We start from the raw sequence: 14,912 nt of genomic DNA on the forward strand, positions 1-14,912 counted from the left end.
TTCATGTCTCCAAATGATTATTCACTAACATCCAAATCATTCTATTCCAAACAATTGCTGGAAGTCATGTCTTGTGTCTAGATTTGGGTACCACCCCCAAGAGACCTCACTAGGTGTAACGAATATTCCAAAATCCAGGAAAAAAAAAAAATTTAAAATCTGAAATGCTCTGTCCCTAAGCGTCTTGGATAAGTGCTCCTCCACCTGCATCACACTCAGAGGACACTGCCTTCCCATGACTAGACCGTGAGCTCCCTTGTCCCTTATTGCCTCTGCAACCCTGCAGTTGCTACTTCAAGATGGAACACATCATAGTTGCTCATAAACATTTGGGGACTGGTTCAAATGCCTCCTTATGTTTTAATAGGAAAGAAAAGGTACTTACAGCCGAACCAGATTGGTAAGTCCTCGAAATATGTCTGCATTTAGACATCCTATCCGATTGTTTGTCAGGTCCCTGAGGAGAGAGGGGGGAAAGTGTCTTCAATTAGTTCTCTCCATTTATAAAGATCTCACACCTCCCATACTGGAGAACACCACCCAGGTATCATGAAACACCTTTCTCTTCTGCATCTTTGGGATATTTACCCACCTCAATTGAGATAATGATTCCTGCTTGCATTTACATCTGGCATACAAGATTAAATGCTACTTAATTACACTTTAAGCATTTATTCCTACCAAAATACTCAAGATAAACCTGGAACAGTAGACATGAGACTCCATCTATCTTACTGCCTGAGATACAATTCCTTAGATGACCTACACAGCTAAATTACACTGGGCACTCTCAACCAGCAAATAAGAGATAATGGGGAAAAGGAGAAATTATCAAAATGATGAAACTTTTATTTCCTCACAAACACTTGAAACTCAATGCTTTCTAACTTCATTCCTTAAAATACTCAAGAAAGTTTCAACTGTAATTAAAAACTGAATTAATTTTACTTTAAAGGTCTATCATTTAGTCTCAAGCCAAATTAACAATATCTAGGTAATGATCTAATTATGTTTTACAGTTAGTCCTAAATTCAATGTCCTAATGAATGTTATTTTTCTAAATATTTTTTCTTCTCAATCTAGGAAATGTTTTCCTCTTCATTTATGCAGAATTTTTAGTTGGTATTGGGGTTCTTTCTCTACTGACTGTACTTCACACTATGGATCACAAATACAATTTTAATTTTAATTTAATCAGAGACCCACCCTGGCTGTAAGTGAAAAGTTTATGTTGGGAGATAACAACTGACATGTCCTACAACTTTGAACTAGAACGGTGTGCCTTTCATCCCAGTTCATCAGTGAACACAGGGAATGCTGCAAGAAACCTCCACAACAACAAATGTTAATTATTATTAGTTGTTAGGCTGTGAATAATTCAAGACACTTCAAATTTCAATGAAAGAATTAGAACAAGCTCTCTAAACAAAACTTTTTGAGTATTACTTTTATCATGTTTTCTTCAATATGCATACCCTTCTCTGTCACGGGAAGTACACTGTCTTTGGCTTACTCTAGGAAAGTGATTTGAAGTACCTTTTCCAACAGAAAACCTTTGGATCCCAAACTGTACATTTGGTAATGGCAGAAGATGTATTAGTTTGACATAAACTGTGAGAACGTTGCATTTGAAACAGGTACATACTCATTCAGTTTTTCCCTGGGGTATTCAAAAGCTGCCTTAAATAATCCTGGTGGGCAACAGTTTCACAGTGCTGCCCTCCTCTAAGGCAACGTTAGCTAAAAGACCTCAAGCAGTACACACCTTCATCTTGCTTTTTGTACAGCTCAGGCTCTTTATGGGGGCGGAAGGCTTTAAAAAAAAAAAAATTAATCCCAATAGATTTTCCTCCGATTTCTGTTTTACCATTTAAAAAAAGTAAGCACCATCTCATGAACTGTTGCTTAAATAAGCACTTCTGGGTTCTACTCATGACCTTGTCTTTCTTCTGAGCTTTAAATGATATAATCACCATTGATTCTTTAGGAAATAATTTCATTACAGCTATGTCTACTTAAAATGGAATTTAGGTATTAATAACATATGGTTTTCATTTGGGTTGAGGATTCAGCCTGAATTTGTTGATAAAGAAAAACTGAATGTCTAGGTTTCACCTACTTCTGGTAGTTTATTTTCAGAAAACCACTTCATCTTCCTCATTCAAGTTACCTATAAACTAAAGGCAAAGGCTTGAGATGCTTATAAAAGACCTATGTGTGGCTGTGGAGGAGGATGCTCAACTGAATGATATAAGGCCTCATAAGAAAAGGTGCCTATGTATATCCACAAGCAACCATCAAACACCACTGCAGAATATCCACATCCACCAAGCCTACATAGGACCCTTCAGCTTGCCCGCTGTGGGCCCTAGGGACCCTTCAATTATAAGTCAGCTATTAGATTTAAGAATGTATTTTGTGGTGAGAAGAGCATTATACATGGCAATTACCTTCCTAAGCAAGAACACAACAGACAACTTCATGTGTAATGCTATGAAAAAATGCTAAGGTGACGCCCACTACACTACCAGTCATTAAATTTATTTTAGGTAGTAGTCCTGGAGAAATTATTTAGGACAAAGTACTAGACGGTGAACCTAAGGTATTCTACAACACCCCCAATGAAACTAATTCTTCTAACAAAGAGTCAAGTGTCCTTCAACCTCTATATCAGCAGCATTAACCTTTCTATCACCAGCAGAGCTGTGAATACAGTGGCATGACTCACAGAGGAAAGGAAGAGTAAGTGATCCTATCTGACAATATGATGTCACGTTCTCTCCTAGATGTTAAAGGAAAGAATATTCTAGAAGGTCTAAAAGCATTAGAATCACCAGGAAGGACAGCTGAAACAATGATCAACTTCAGCTCCACCATTTCAGACAGGGCAGGTCAGGCCTCCACCTGAGGACTCGGTTCCTCAGCACAGGAACCAAGTGGCTCAGCATGGCAAGAAGCACAAAGGAAGGACCTGGCCTCCCTGCTGCCCCCTCTCTCTCCAGGGACTCTATCTGGCTGTGTCACCTATTTAGGACCATGCTTGGCACCCCTGCCTGCATCTGTATGATGGAGTCTTAATAAGCCCCAAGACTCCTGCTCAGCCTCTGTGAATAGATGCCATGTCCACATCCGCACTCTGGGTTCTTATGATTCCACTACACTCCCTGACTCACCCGGTACCTCTAGAGCCTAGCCCGCTATGGAGTGCAAAAGATGGACTTGGTGAATTTTTGTTGAACTCAACTCACCTGGATCCCTGCCTTGCCATGGCCTTGGTGACGCTGCTGTACCTGGCTGATACTACTTTTACTGAGCTCCATACATAGCTTGACCTGCTACCACGTTGATGCCCACCTAGTGTCCAGTGCTTCTCACACTCTGACTCCTTAACCCTGGTCTCCGGTAATAACACTGACCTACCCTAGTCAGGCCAGGCCAATTTTTTACTGGTTTCATTAAAAAGCCTTAACTACAAAATAATACAAGTACAGAATGAATAGAAAATAAGAAAACTGGTAGCAATCCCTCCTTCAGACTTCCTTGGGCTTCTACTTAAGAGTAGGCAAAGGCAGATACAAACAATGAGCCACTACTCACCCCAATAAGAGCTATGGTAATAAAAGCTCCCCACTACAAACCTGATTAAAATTTAAATAATTTTGCAGGCTGAAAAGAAATCCTTTAACTCCTGCTATTGTTAATCTTACAGAATTCCAAACAAGACTGACAAACAGAGAGAAAAGGGGAAAAAGCTCTAGCTATGTCTTAGATGAAAGATATATTATTTACATAAGTAGTAATTTGGGGGCTATAGCTATAGCTCAGTGCATAGCTCTTGCCTAGCATGCAGGGTTCAATCTCCACGTCCATACACACACACACACACACACACACACACACACACACACAGTAGTAATTAAAAAAAAAACCCCTGGGAAAATAGCACAAGAATGATTTTGAGGTGATGGCAACTCAGAAGAAACATAAGAACAAAACATACAAGGAAAGTCTCTGTGTTCTCCTTGTTCGACTAAAAGCAGGACATAAGTTTGCAAAGGTGTCCCTCCACCTCCTCTAGGAAGGACAAAGCCTGGCCTCTAGAGGGTTCTGGAGCCTTATCAGCCTAGGAAGCACCAGAGGACTCTATACAGCAAACATTACTAATTAGACTTTATCTACTATTCATTTCCCATATATTTGCCTTCCCACAAATTGCTGCCCCTAGAGACTCAAGGTGCTTATCCTTTGTCCTGTTACTTCTCTAAAACTATATTGCTCTCTGCTGAAGATGTTCCATCCGACAGTTCTGAACCAACCCTTTGACACACTCTTTTCCTGGGTTTTCTCCCTTGTGTATAAGGAAATACACATGCTAATAAACCTCTGTTTTTCTCTTATGAATCTTTGTTAGATGAGTCCGAGATGAGAACTTACAAAGTAGAGAAAAAAAAAAGTTACTGTTCTTCCCCTACACTATATATTTTCTCTCAAGAGTCTGACAGCTTTTCTGGAGAAGACAGAACCTGGGAAGCAGCTAGTGAACAACTGTTTTTGGAAGAAATGCAGGATGGTGGGACAATCTCAGCAGTCACATCTCAAAAGTGAGCAACTACAAAAAGAACCCAAAGAAGGAAGGGGTTGTTTAGCTTTGGAAGTTACAACAACTAGACTTTAGAATTTGAAATAATAATACATAGATTAAAAAACATACATGAAATCTGCAACATTTCACATCATTATAGAAAGGCGCCTTGATTTACAGACAGTTTGAATAGAGTCATAACTTGAAATTCATCTATAGATTATGTCAACCCGCAGAGCTGCCACATTAATGATTTTATTAGCATACGGAAGACACAACTACCTACCACCAAACCAATCACACCTGTGTAAATTAACCTCCTCCTAAGCTACACATATTAAATACTATCTGTTCTTTGATCGGGGACCTGGCCAGGTGAGCCTCTAGAAATTACTAATCATTTACTTTCTATCATGGTAAAGTCAGTTAATAGCTGCTTATGAGATACACAACTCCAAACTCATAAGTGAGCAATTCAAATACTCACAATCTTTTTAGTGATGACAGTCCCCAAAAGGCACCTGGATCTATACTGCTTATCAGATTGTTCCGGAGGTCCCTGTGAAAAACAAAATAAATGTAACTCACAGATCGACACTGTCAAAAATATTCAGGCGACTACACTTACCTGCTGCACAGAAAGCAACACTAACAGCAGCGACATGAGGAAATGGAAACCAGAAACATTAGGCCAAGTGACAGCAGTGACAGTGAGAATTCAAATTAGAAAAACCTGGCTCCAAAGCCTTTTGTTTCAGTCAACACAGGAAGAAAGGCATATGTCTTAAAAGGGACATGGTCCTCCCATTATTCAAATCTAAATCATCACTAAACTATAACCATAAACAATTTTTTCTTAGTATACTCTAATTTGGTTATCAAAGTTCACTAGTTGCTGGATTTATGACAAACATCATTAAATTGAGTTTTTTTACAATGTGTTTAAAAATACCCAATCCAAAATTCATGTCACTTAGCTCTTCACACTTATTTTCTTCTTGGGCTTCCATAGTTAGGTTTTCTATAAAGTGAAGATACAAAAAAAATATGCAGTAAATCACGATATGTAAAGCTGGGCACAGTGGCGCAAACCTGGAATCCCAGCTCCTCATGAGGGTGAGGTGGGTCACCACCTTGATTGAGGCCAGCCTGGGCAACTCAGCAAGACTCTGCCAAAAAATAAATTTTTAGAAGGACTGGGGAGATAACTCAGAGGTAGAATACTCCTGGGTTCATTTCCCAATATGAAAAACAAAAAAAGAGGAATAAGTAAAAATCACACTATGTAGCTCAAAACAAGGATGCAGAAGGCCTTATCTCCTGGGCACCCACAGCAGTCACAGTTGACACACTCATCCTTCTCAAGCACACTACTGCACACCCACGCCAGGCCCTACCACTGGGGGCAGCAGTGTCTCAGTGCAGTGTCTCAGTACATCCCTCTCGGGTGGGGCTGTGGGCATCAGGCTGAGGCAGTTGCTACTATCTACCCAGGACCCAGGCTCAGATGGAGACCCTCGGCTAGACACCTGCTTAGAAGTCAGATACCATCCATTTCCTGGGACCACACTCCTGCCATGGCTGGACCACACTGCAGTTGTGCCAGACACCCTGAGGTGAGCCTACTGGTCGGGACGCAAGCTTGTCCGCCAAGTCAGAATGGCTTCCAGTCACCGTCTGGGCCTGAAGCCAGACCATATGCAGACACTTTTTCCTGCTGCTCTTTCCCAGAAGTCTTGACCTAACAATGCCAACCGGCCCCTTCCTCACACGCCAGGTTGGGGCTTCCTATGTCACCTGTCCACACTATCAGTGAATACCACAGGTGTACAGAGGAAGATCAACACCAGCCAGGACAGCAGGTACCTCTGGGGTTCCCAAGTCCCTTACATACTTCAGCTGAGATTTAAAGGCTTCCCCAGAAACAGACCCAGGACCTTGGTGCTATCCGTTTTCATAATGAGGGACCTGTGTCTGGGGGATCTTTAGTAACGACTGTTCCGACGTGGACAGCCCAACCCATGCCCCGGCAGTCTAAACTACTCGGAGATCCTCAGTTTGCCATCACAGGCCTTGCAGTTCAGAAAGCATCAGGACTCCTTTCTCTACTCGCGCTTAGGAAAAGGACTCCATGAAAGCCTTACTGCAGAGAGCACAGTGGGGTCTCCTCCCTCCGGCTCCACTGCCCCACCAGCTCATGAAAACCGTTATATGGCCCAATTCATAACATATTGGTTACTTAACTATCGATACAGTAGGAGTTGCAACACTGGGGTCATCTTCTGGATAGGCTTCCCATAAAATTCACAAAGACTTTCTGATGAGGCTACCCTCTGCATGGTGGCGGGAGTTACTCATTTCCTGTGAGCCCAGCATTCTTGACAAGCCATTGTCCTGTGGCTCACCACACTGCCCAGCCTGCTTACTACATGGGAGCAGAGACCCACTACAAAGTTGCAAGACTGCTTCTCTGGGATAATGTCCTGTGGCTCCTGTGATCCACATGGCCTCCAGAGAACCCCAGCCTCCAAGCCCTGCCTACCTGCTTCTAACCACATCCTGCGCCCCTTCCAAGGGAGCCAGGGTCAGGACTGCAATGCCACCATCTCCCTGGCTCATCAGAGTCAGGATTTTCTAAATACATCTAAACCGCACTTCTTTTAAAAAGGAAATAATCATTGAACACAGACATAAAACCTATGATCTGATTGCTGTTATGATGTTTTTCATTGACCAGAATCCAGACTGTATGTTTCACAAGAATATTTTAAACATTAGCAGCTACCTTGACCTAGGATCAGAGAAGGAGGTTTCCCTCTAGGCTCTGCAGTATGTTCTTAAAAAAAGAAAGAAAGAAAGAAAGAAAGAAAGAAAGAAAGAAAGAAAGAAAGAAAGAAAGAAAGAAAAGAAAAGAAACTAACTAAAAATATCAGAAAAGGTTAGGAAGCTTCCCAAAACATATTCAGACAATAATAAAGTCTTAGAAGACTGTCAGTAAATTCAATTCCTACACTTCTCTTTATATTTCCAACCAAATTTTAAGCTCTTAATTGTAAGAAGATGGTCCCTGGTTTAGCAATTTGAACAGAAAAGGAAAATCATGCAGAGATGAAGTTTCCTGTGTGCCCCAGCCCAGGGGATCCCTTAGGGTCCAGGGAGCCACAGCAGTGGACAGTGGTCCCTGTACATGCAACCTTCCTCTGTGGCTTTCTTTTGCCACCTACTGAGAATCTACCCGTGAAGATCAGAGATGGAGAGTGGCAACAGCCCTGGGAAGGGAGATGACAAGGACATTATCCCAGCTGCAGGCTGGGCGGTCTGAGGCCTGCACCTCAGGGCTCCCTCCGAGTCCAGGGAGCCTGCTGCAGACCAGCTCAGCAGAGCACCAGCAATGGCTTTCTGTCCTTCCTCCTCACTGTCCGGCTCCCAAACTAACTGGCTGAACTCCCACCTCATCTCAGGACCTGCTCCAGGGCAACAGCTGCTCACACTGGCTGGTCCCGTGACCCTGCCGGTACAAGTACTGACACCCAGTGTAGAGCCGCCAGAGACTGTCCATTTTATTATAGGGCAAAAAGCAGAGGAACAAACCAGAGTCAATGGAAATTTTTAAAAATTTGAGGCTAGATAGAGATGGAAAACGGTAGCACCTATGAAAGACTCCAGAATACAACAATGACAGCACTAAGGACAGCTGTTGAGTATGGAAGGTGGTCACTGCGCACAGGTCTAGGGGCTCTGTTTAATGCTGGTAGCCTTCTCTTGATTAGGGAGATGCTCCCCTCCTTCTCCAAATGGCACAGAATATACCTCAAATTTTTCCATATGTGGCTCTTAATCAACACTGTCCGGATCTTTCCAATGCACAAGGTTTAAACTGGCATGATTACAATAGCCTAGTCTGACCAGAGGTGGGACTGCCATTCCCACATTAAAGGATGAAAGGATGTGAGCCTGTGGCCATCAGTGGCCTCTTGCTACAAAGACAAAAGAGCCTATAACATGACCCCAACAGACAGGAAGCCTTGGATCAGGCCATGCCTGAAACCCAGCTCTAACCCTGGGCTCCTCATGTGGACAAACCACTAAATCCAGTGAGCTGATGTCTGTCACTCATCATGCCAGGACGACCTCACAATCACCCTACGAGGTAGTATCCTTATTTCAGATGAGGAAATTCTGTGCTGAAAGATTAAAAATTTTGACCAAGATCTTGATGTTAGTAAGTGGACAGGATTTAATATATCTTGGACCGATATAGTGGAAAGGTATTAAAGGAACTAAGTAAATTTTTACCTAGAGCAACAGGAAAATAGCTAAAGCACATGGACTAAAGAGCTAACCAGAAGTGGGACTGAGGAAGGCAAAATTCTTCTAATTTCTCAGTATGTTTAAAAAAGAAATATACGAGGTAATATGCTGCATCGCCACCCCTTCCATCCTCTCCCTTTACCCTAACCCAGGTGACATGCCACTCTCAGGCCCAGCATCCCCCCTCTCCACCTAAGGAGGTCTTTCTCAACATGAACCTGACTGTGGCTCTGCTCCAGCTGAAACCTCCAAAAGCTGCCACCTCAGAGGAAAGGTCAAAGGCTTAAGTACCTCACAAGGCTGTCCCCGGCCCTCCCCATCGTTCCCACTCCAACTCTCACCTCCCATCCTGCCCCAGCACCTCCCTTCCACTCACTCCTCCATCCTTCTCTCTTCGCATGTGCCAGTCACAGTCCAAGCTGCTTCCAGAAAGGACCATTTTCGGACCAGGGTTCACGCAGCTCGATGGTAGAGAACATATCTGGCATGCTTGAGGCCCTGGGTTCCGTCCCTAGCACTGGAAAGGACAGGCGAGATGGCAGGCGGGCAGGCAGTGTGGCTCATCTTCTCTCACCTCGAGACATTCACATTGAGGTATGTGTTACGGGGCATCTCCTCCTTAACACACACCTCAATCTCCCTGACCCCACAGTTTTTCTACTTGACTCACTCCTACTCACTCGTGAGACTTGGATTCAACACCATTCCTTCCTCCAGAAATAGGCCTCTAAATAACGATGCCCTCCACACACCGCCCCCCCCCCCCCGCCCCAACAGGCCTCACCATGCTATACTGGGCTGTTAAATGCCTTTACCAACAGATCCCAAGTTCCACAAGACCAAGGTCTGCCGTGCCCAGTGAGAGGGAGACATCTGATACATAGCAAGTGGACAGATGGATAAACAGGAAAAATAAAATAAACTCCGGCTGGGACAAAATTATGTCAACTAACCTTTACTATAAAAATATTTTTAGTGAATTATGGTTGGCCACAAAATCACTAGGTTACTTATAAAGACACAACATGCAGAGAATATCGTCTCTTTCATAATCATTTACATTCTCAGTAAAAAAAAGTGCCACGATCTCTGCAACTGACCATCAGATAATTCAGCACACACGTGGGCATGTTGGTATACTCCAACAGGGATAAACAATGGCAGTTACTAAATACTGAACTGCTAAATATGAGGAGAGAATCTCTTACATGGGAGATTACGGTATTGTCTTTTTCATTTTTCTGTGTTTGAAATTTTTCATCAAAAATGTATTTTTATCCCCAACTTTAACAGTTCCAGATTTTGAGGTTAGTCCCAGGAAGCGTAGCCTATCATCGGCCCACTTATTAGTTCCTATCTCCCCCTCCCTACCTGACCCCAACCACACACATCAAAGAAAGAAAATGATTTTTATGAGAAAATTCAACCCATATGGTTTTGACTTGTTTTGCATAAGCTGAAAAGCTCTGGAAATAGAAATATATAATGTCAGTTCCATTTTTTTAAAACATAAGTTTCCCTTTTCAGATTTTAAATAGCGTCTACAAGAGGAACTGATTTAGCTAAAGCAGTACATAAATTTGTGGTCAATGATGAACTGCATGTGTTTCTACCAAATACCTCTCATGAATAACTGAGTGCCGTAATATGATTTAAAGATACGCTTTTTCTTTAATAATAAAAAAATTCTTGACATATTATATAATATTTAATAATAGCCATATTAATCAGCCATTGCCAAGAGATATTTATAGTCATATTCTCTCATTTAACATTTCCCTTCCCCCACCCACCTACAGCATCCCTGGTAAACATGAGTCTAACCTTAGAAAACAGAACTAAGTCTGAATACAATGGATCATTAAAATCTAAGTGAAAAGAAGCACAAAGAACTGCTTTAACAGCATTAAAGGACTATTTTAATAATTCCTGGTAAAAGCAGGGACTCCTTTAGGATGTGTCTTGTATAAGAACACTCAACTCAAAATGTCTTCAACCATCAAGAGAACAAAGCTCTGACATTACAGGAACCAGAGGAGGAGAGAGCTATGTTGGCAGCAGATCCCACCCACCTCTCAGGTCCATTGTTCTTGGCAGGTGACTGCCTAAAGCCAAAAGGTATCCCAGCCCCTCAGCTCCCTCCAGCACAAAGGAATGGAAAAGAACAGACTTTCTTCTCCTATCGACACAGAAGCTATATAATCTTTCCCCAAAGCCCACAGCAAGCTGCCCCTCATTTCTTGGCTATGATTAAGTCTGTCAAAAACTAGAGAGATGCTGAATTACCTTGGTGGCTTCGACCCATCCCTTGGGGTAGAGTTAACTTTGGGGAGTCACATACCCTGATCCGTAGGCAATCTTAACATCAGTGTTCCAGTGTCTGTGGGAAGCATGTTGTTAAATACTGACAACTAAGTACATAAGACAATACAAGAATAATGCTACATCAAAAGGAAAAGGTAGAAGGAGGGAGGAGGAGGGAGGGACACAGATAAGTAGATGAATGAATGGATGCACAAAGTATGTAAAATTCTCGTTTTTTAAAGTCTAAAAAAGGAGAGACAGGGTGAACTCTGTAAGTCTGACCTTCAACCCAAAGGAACTGCCAAGGATAACCTGGTGTCTGGATTCCCTCAATCTCGGGCATGTCTGCTAGGTCAGCTAGGCTGGCCCACTATCCCACCTCTCCCTCCCAGACCCACCCTGCAACACACTCAACTCCTATTGTCTTGGTTCCATTAATTTTATGTTCACAGCTTTGAAGTTCTGACTCCAGTTTGAGTAATTCCTTGTTCTACTAAACATCCTTTACACCATATCGTATTCTGCCATATCTTTAAGTTACTTGGTTAAATCATTCTCATTTATGGGGGGTCTCCAACTAGCCAAAGCTGAAGTGCAATCATTCTCTTTGGCTGGCTGTATCTCTTAGGTTCTCCCCATTAAGGCTATAAATGTTGTGGCTGGGGATGTGGCTCAAGTGGTAGTGCGCTCGCCTGGCATGCGTGTGGCCCGGGTTCGATCCTCAGCACCACATACAAAGATGTTGTGTCCGCCGAAAACTAAAGAATAAATATTAAAAATTCTTTCTCTCTCTCTCTCCCTTAAAAAAAAAAGGCAGGCTGTAAATGCAAGTGTCTCTATTCAGGGGGAGATCCCAGGATGTACCAGAAAAGCACAAGGAATAAGGAGGAGACAGGAGCCAATAAAAGGTATGCCGCTGAAGGTGCCACCATGGTCTGACTCAATCCCCTGGGGACTCTGGAAGACGGTGCAGAGCACACATCATCGTGGCCCCACCCTCTGCTATCAGCTCCTCTCAAGTACTGGAGCCCAGACAGCTCTCACGCTCCCACTAGGAAGACCCAGGGAGAGATGCTCAGGATGGTGACTGCTGAAGCAGTACATCTGTCCCCTGGAGGACTAAGGACAGATGAGATGTCTGGGCTCCTCAGAGCCAGAGCGGTAAGAGCCCAGTCATACCACCCCTTTTTCTTTCCTTCTGAAGGGGCTGTTCTCCCACAAAGGCAGTGCGGGCAGTTGGTCTCACTTGGGCATGCCTGGCCACCCTCACACTGCAACACTAAGACCAAGACTCAGGTCTGGGACTCTAAGTGCTTGAAAAAGTGCTGAGGGTAGGGGCAGCACAGGTATAGGTATTCTTCAACCTGGGAGGACCCTGTCCAGATCCAGCACTGGGGCTTTGGGCTGAAGCTCCCACTAACCAGAGTCCTTCACAGTCGTGTGTGTATGTGTGTGTGTGTGCGCGCGCGCACTTAATATCACCCAAAATGGCAACCTAATTGTTTGTTCCAAATATAGAGATTTATCATCAACAAAAAGCTGAAAATAAGGTCAAAGAGAAAGGAAATTAAGAAACGAATTAAGGGCTGGGGATGTGGCTCAAGTGGTAGTGCACTCGCCAGGCATGCGTGCGGCCCGGGTTTGATCCTCAGCACCACATACAAACAAAGATGTTGTCTGCCGAAAACTAAAAAAATAAATAAATAAATAAAAAAGAGACGGATTTAAGAGGAGCAGCAACGCACATCACAGCACACAACACTGGCCATGCTGGCTATACTTTCTGGGTGCACGTGAATAACCACATGGAGCCCACAAAGTGTGTTTCTAAATATGACAGCTATTTCTACCTGGAGGTGTCTGTCACCTTCCCTCTGGAAAGGGAGGACCACACCAATCATCAGCTGAGCTACGCTGAATGCCTGGCAGTGTACTACGAGCTGAGATAGTTACCTAGAACCTCTTTGCAAGGAGCAGACACATGGCAGGAATGGACGGCCTCTGGTAAGCAGTGTCATGTTTCAGAAGGGTCCCCCAGGGCTTCCCAGTGGTGACCTGTCGGCCTTCCCCAGGGATTTTAACATGCTGTCCCTAGCCCACACCAGTAGCAGATGGCTCCTGTACCACAGGTAGAGCCATCTTCCTGGTGGCAGAGAGGTAATTCCCTTCCAAAAGATCCAAGCACTTCTGAAGTCAGTCAAGTTGGCTCAAATGCCCACTCCTGAACCAGGAGCCATGGAATGTGCTCTATTAACAGGCTGCTCTTAGCACAGACAGACCTGGGGCTGAGAGTGCAGCCAGCATCCTCGAGAGGCTCCCAAGGAGTACAACCAGAATTATTAAATAAAAATAGAAAATAAAATTCTGAAAATCAAGTACTGCCATGCTAAGAATGTTTTAGAGTATTTATATATGAGTGGTTGTGTATGTGTTTCTCTCTCTCTCTCTCTACACACACACACACACACACACACACACACACACACCCAAAGTGAGCCTATGAAGTATATGCATGTGTGTATAAATACGGATGTCGTGCTACATACAAGTGTACACATGTAAGTATGTATAAAACCTAATTAAAGAGATCTGATCCAAAAAATCAGAAAGAGAAAAAGACATACATGAAAAGATAAAGAACACTGAGCACTATGTACTTAAAAACTTAAAAACATATCAGTGCCGGGCGTGGTAGTACACACCTGTCATCCCAGCAAGTCAGGAAGCTGAGGCAAGAAGAGCAAGGCAAGTTTGAGGCCAGCCTCAGCAACTTAGCAAGACCCTGTCTCAAAATAAAAAATAAAAAAAAGGTCTCGGGATGCAGTTCAGTGGCAAGGTGCCCCTGGGTTCAATCCCCAGTACCAAAAAAGAAAATACACATCAGTGATCTAGGCAACGAAATCCTGTGGGAGTCCAAGCACAGAAGCCCCAGGTAAAACAGGCACAGGTAAGGCCTCAGAGAGAAGCAGAGTGAGGCAGAGCAAGGAGAATTAAGAAAAACGACAGTGTTGCTTCACAGAAACGGAGACACTCGGTGTGGCTCCCTCATGCACTTTGAAATTTAATGCTAAGTGCATGAGTAACAGGGGAATTTGAAACAGAATCCTGGAATCACATTGAGAACACAAGCAAATTAAATATCCATTGCCTAAAATTTACCAAAGCAAAAAAATGAGTGCTATTTAAAACACATCAGATCATCAGCAAAACTAGGTAACTTCCAAGCAAATATTTTGTACAAAGATATTAGAATATTCTAGTTTTTCCTTGATTTTCTGAAATTCAAATTATAAAACATTTACATTCCATAATACAGAACTTCAAAATTCTATCCATGCTTTAAGTCAGTCAACAACAGTCCATGGTGTGTTCTGCAAATAGTTTTACAGGAAGACATTCAGATCAATTTATTATTATTGCCATCCTGTCTTACACAGCACCTCTTTGTAGTGACCTACTTTTTGTCTATGACTGCTTTACGACTTGAGTGGCAGAGCGGTGACAAGCCTATGGCTCACAAAGTCCACATCTGTTACTATTTCACTCTTTCAGTAGGTGTGCCGCCCTCTAAGTAATTATTTTGTTTTGAAAATTCAAGTCCTGAAATTTTGCATGATAAAATGCTGGGAAAACTCACCTTTTGTTCTGAATGCCTGGGACTTTGGCAACATGTTCACAATGAAAATGTATTAAATAAAAGAAGAAGAAATGATAG

The 14,912-nt window shown here is 43.0% G+C and overlaps 1 protein-coding gene across 1 annotated transcript in view; it reads right to left on the reverse strand.

Moving 5' to 3' along the window:
- Window positions 1-14,912, reverse strand: part of Adgra3 (adhesion G protein-coupled receptor A3) — a 107,581-nt gene that overhangs the window by 58,609 nt on the left and 34,060 nt on the right. Inside the window, exons 3-4 of the mRNA XM_076864257.2 lie at window positions 5,070-5,141; window positions 386-457 (exon numbers count right to left, since the gene is read on the reverse strand). Coding sequence (XP_076720372.2) covers window positions 386-457; window positions 5,070-5,141 — 144 coding nt within the window. The remainder of the gene's footprint in view (window positions 1-385; window positions 458-5,069; window positions 5,142-14,912) is intronic.

Source organism: Callospermophilus lateralis, chromosome 8 (genome assembly GCF_048772815.1).
Source record: "Callospermophilus lateralis isolate mCalLat2 chromosome 8, mCalLat2.hap1, whole genome shotgun sequence".
NCBI classification, from domain to species: Eukaryota; Metazoa; Chordata; class Mammalia; order Rodentia; family Sciuridae; genus Callospermophilus; species Callospermophilus lateralis.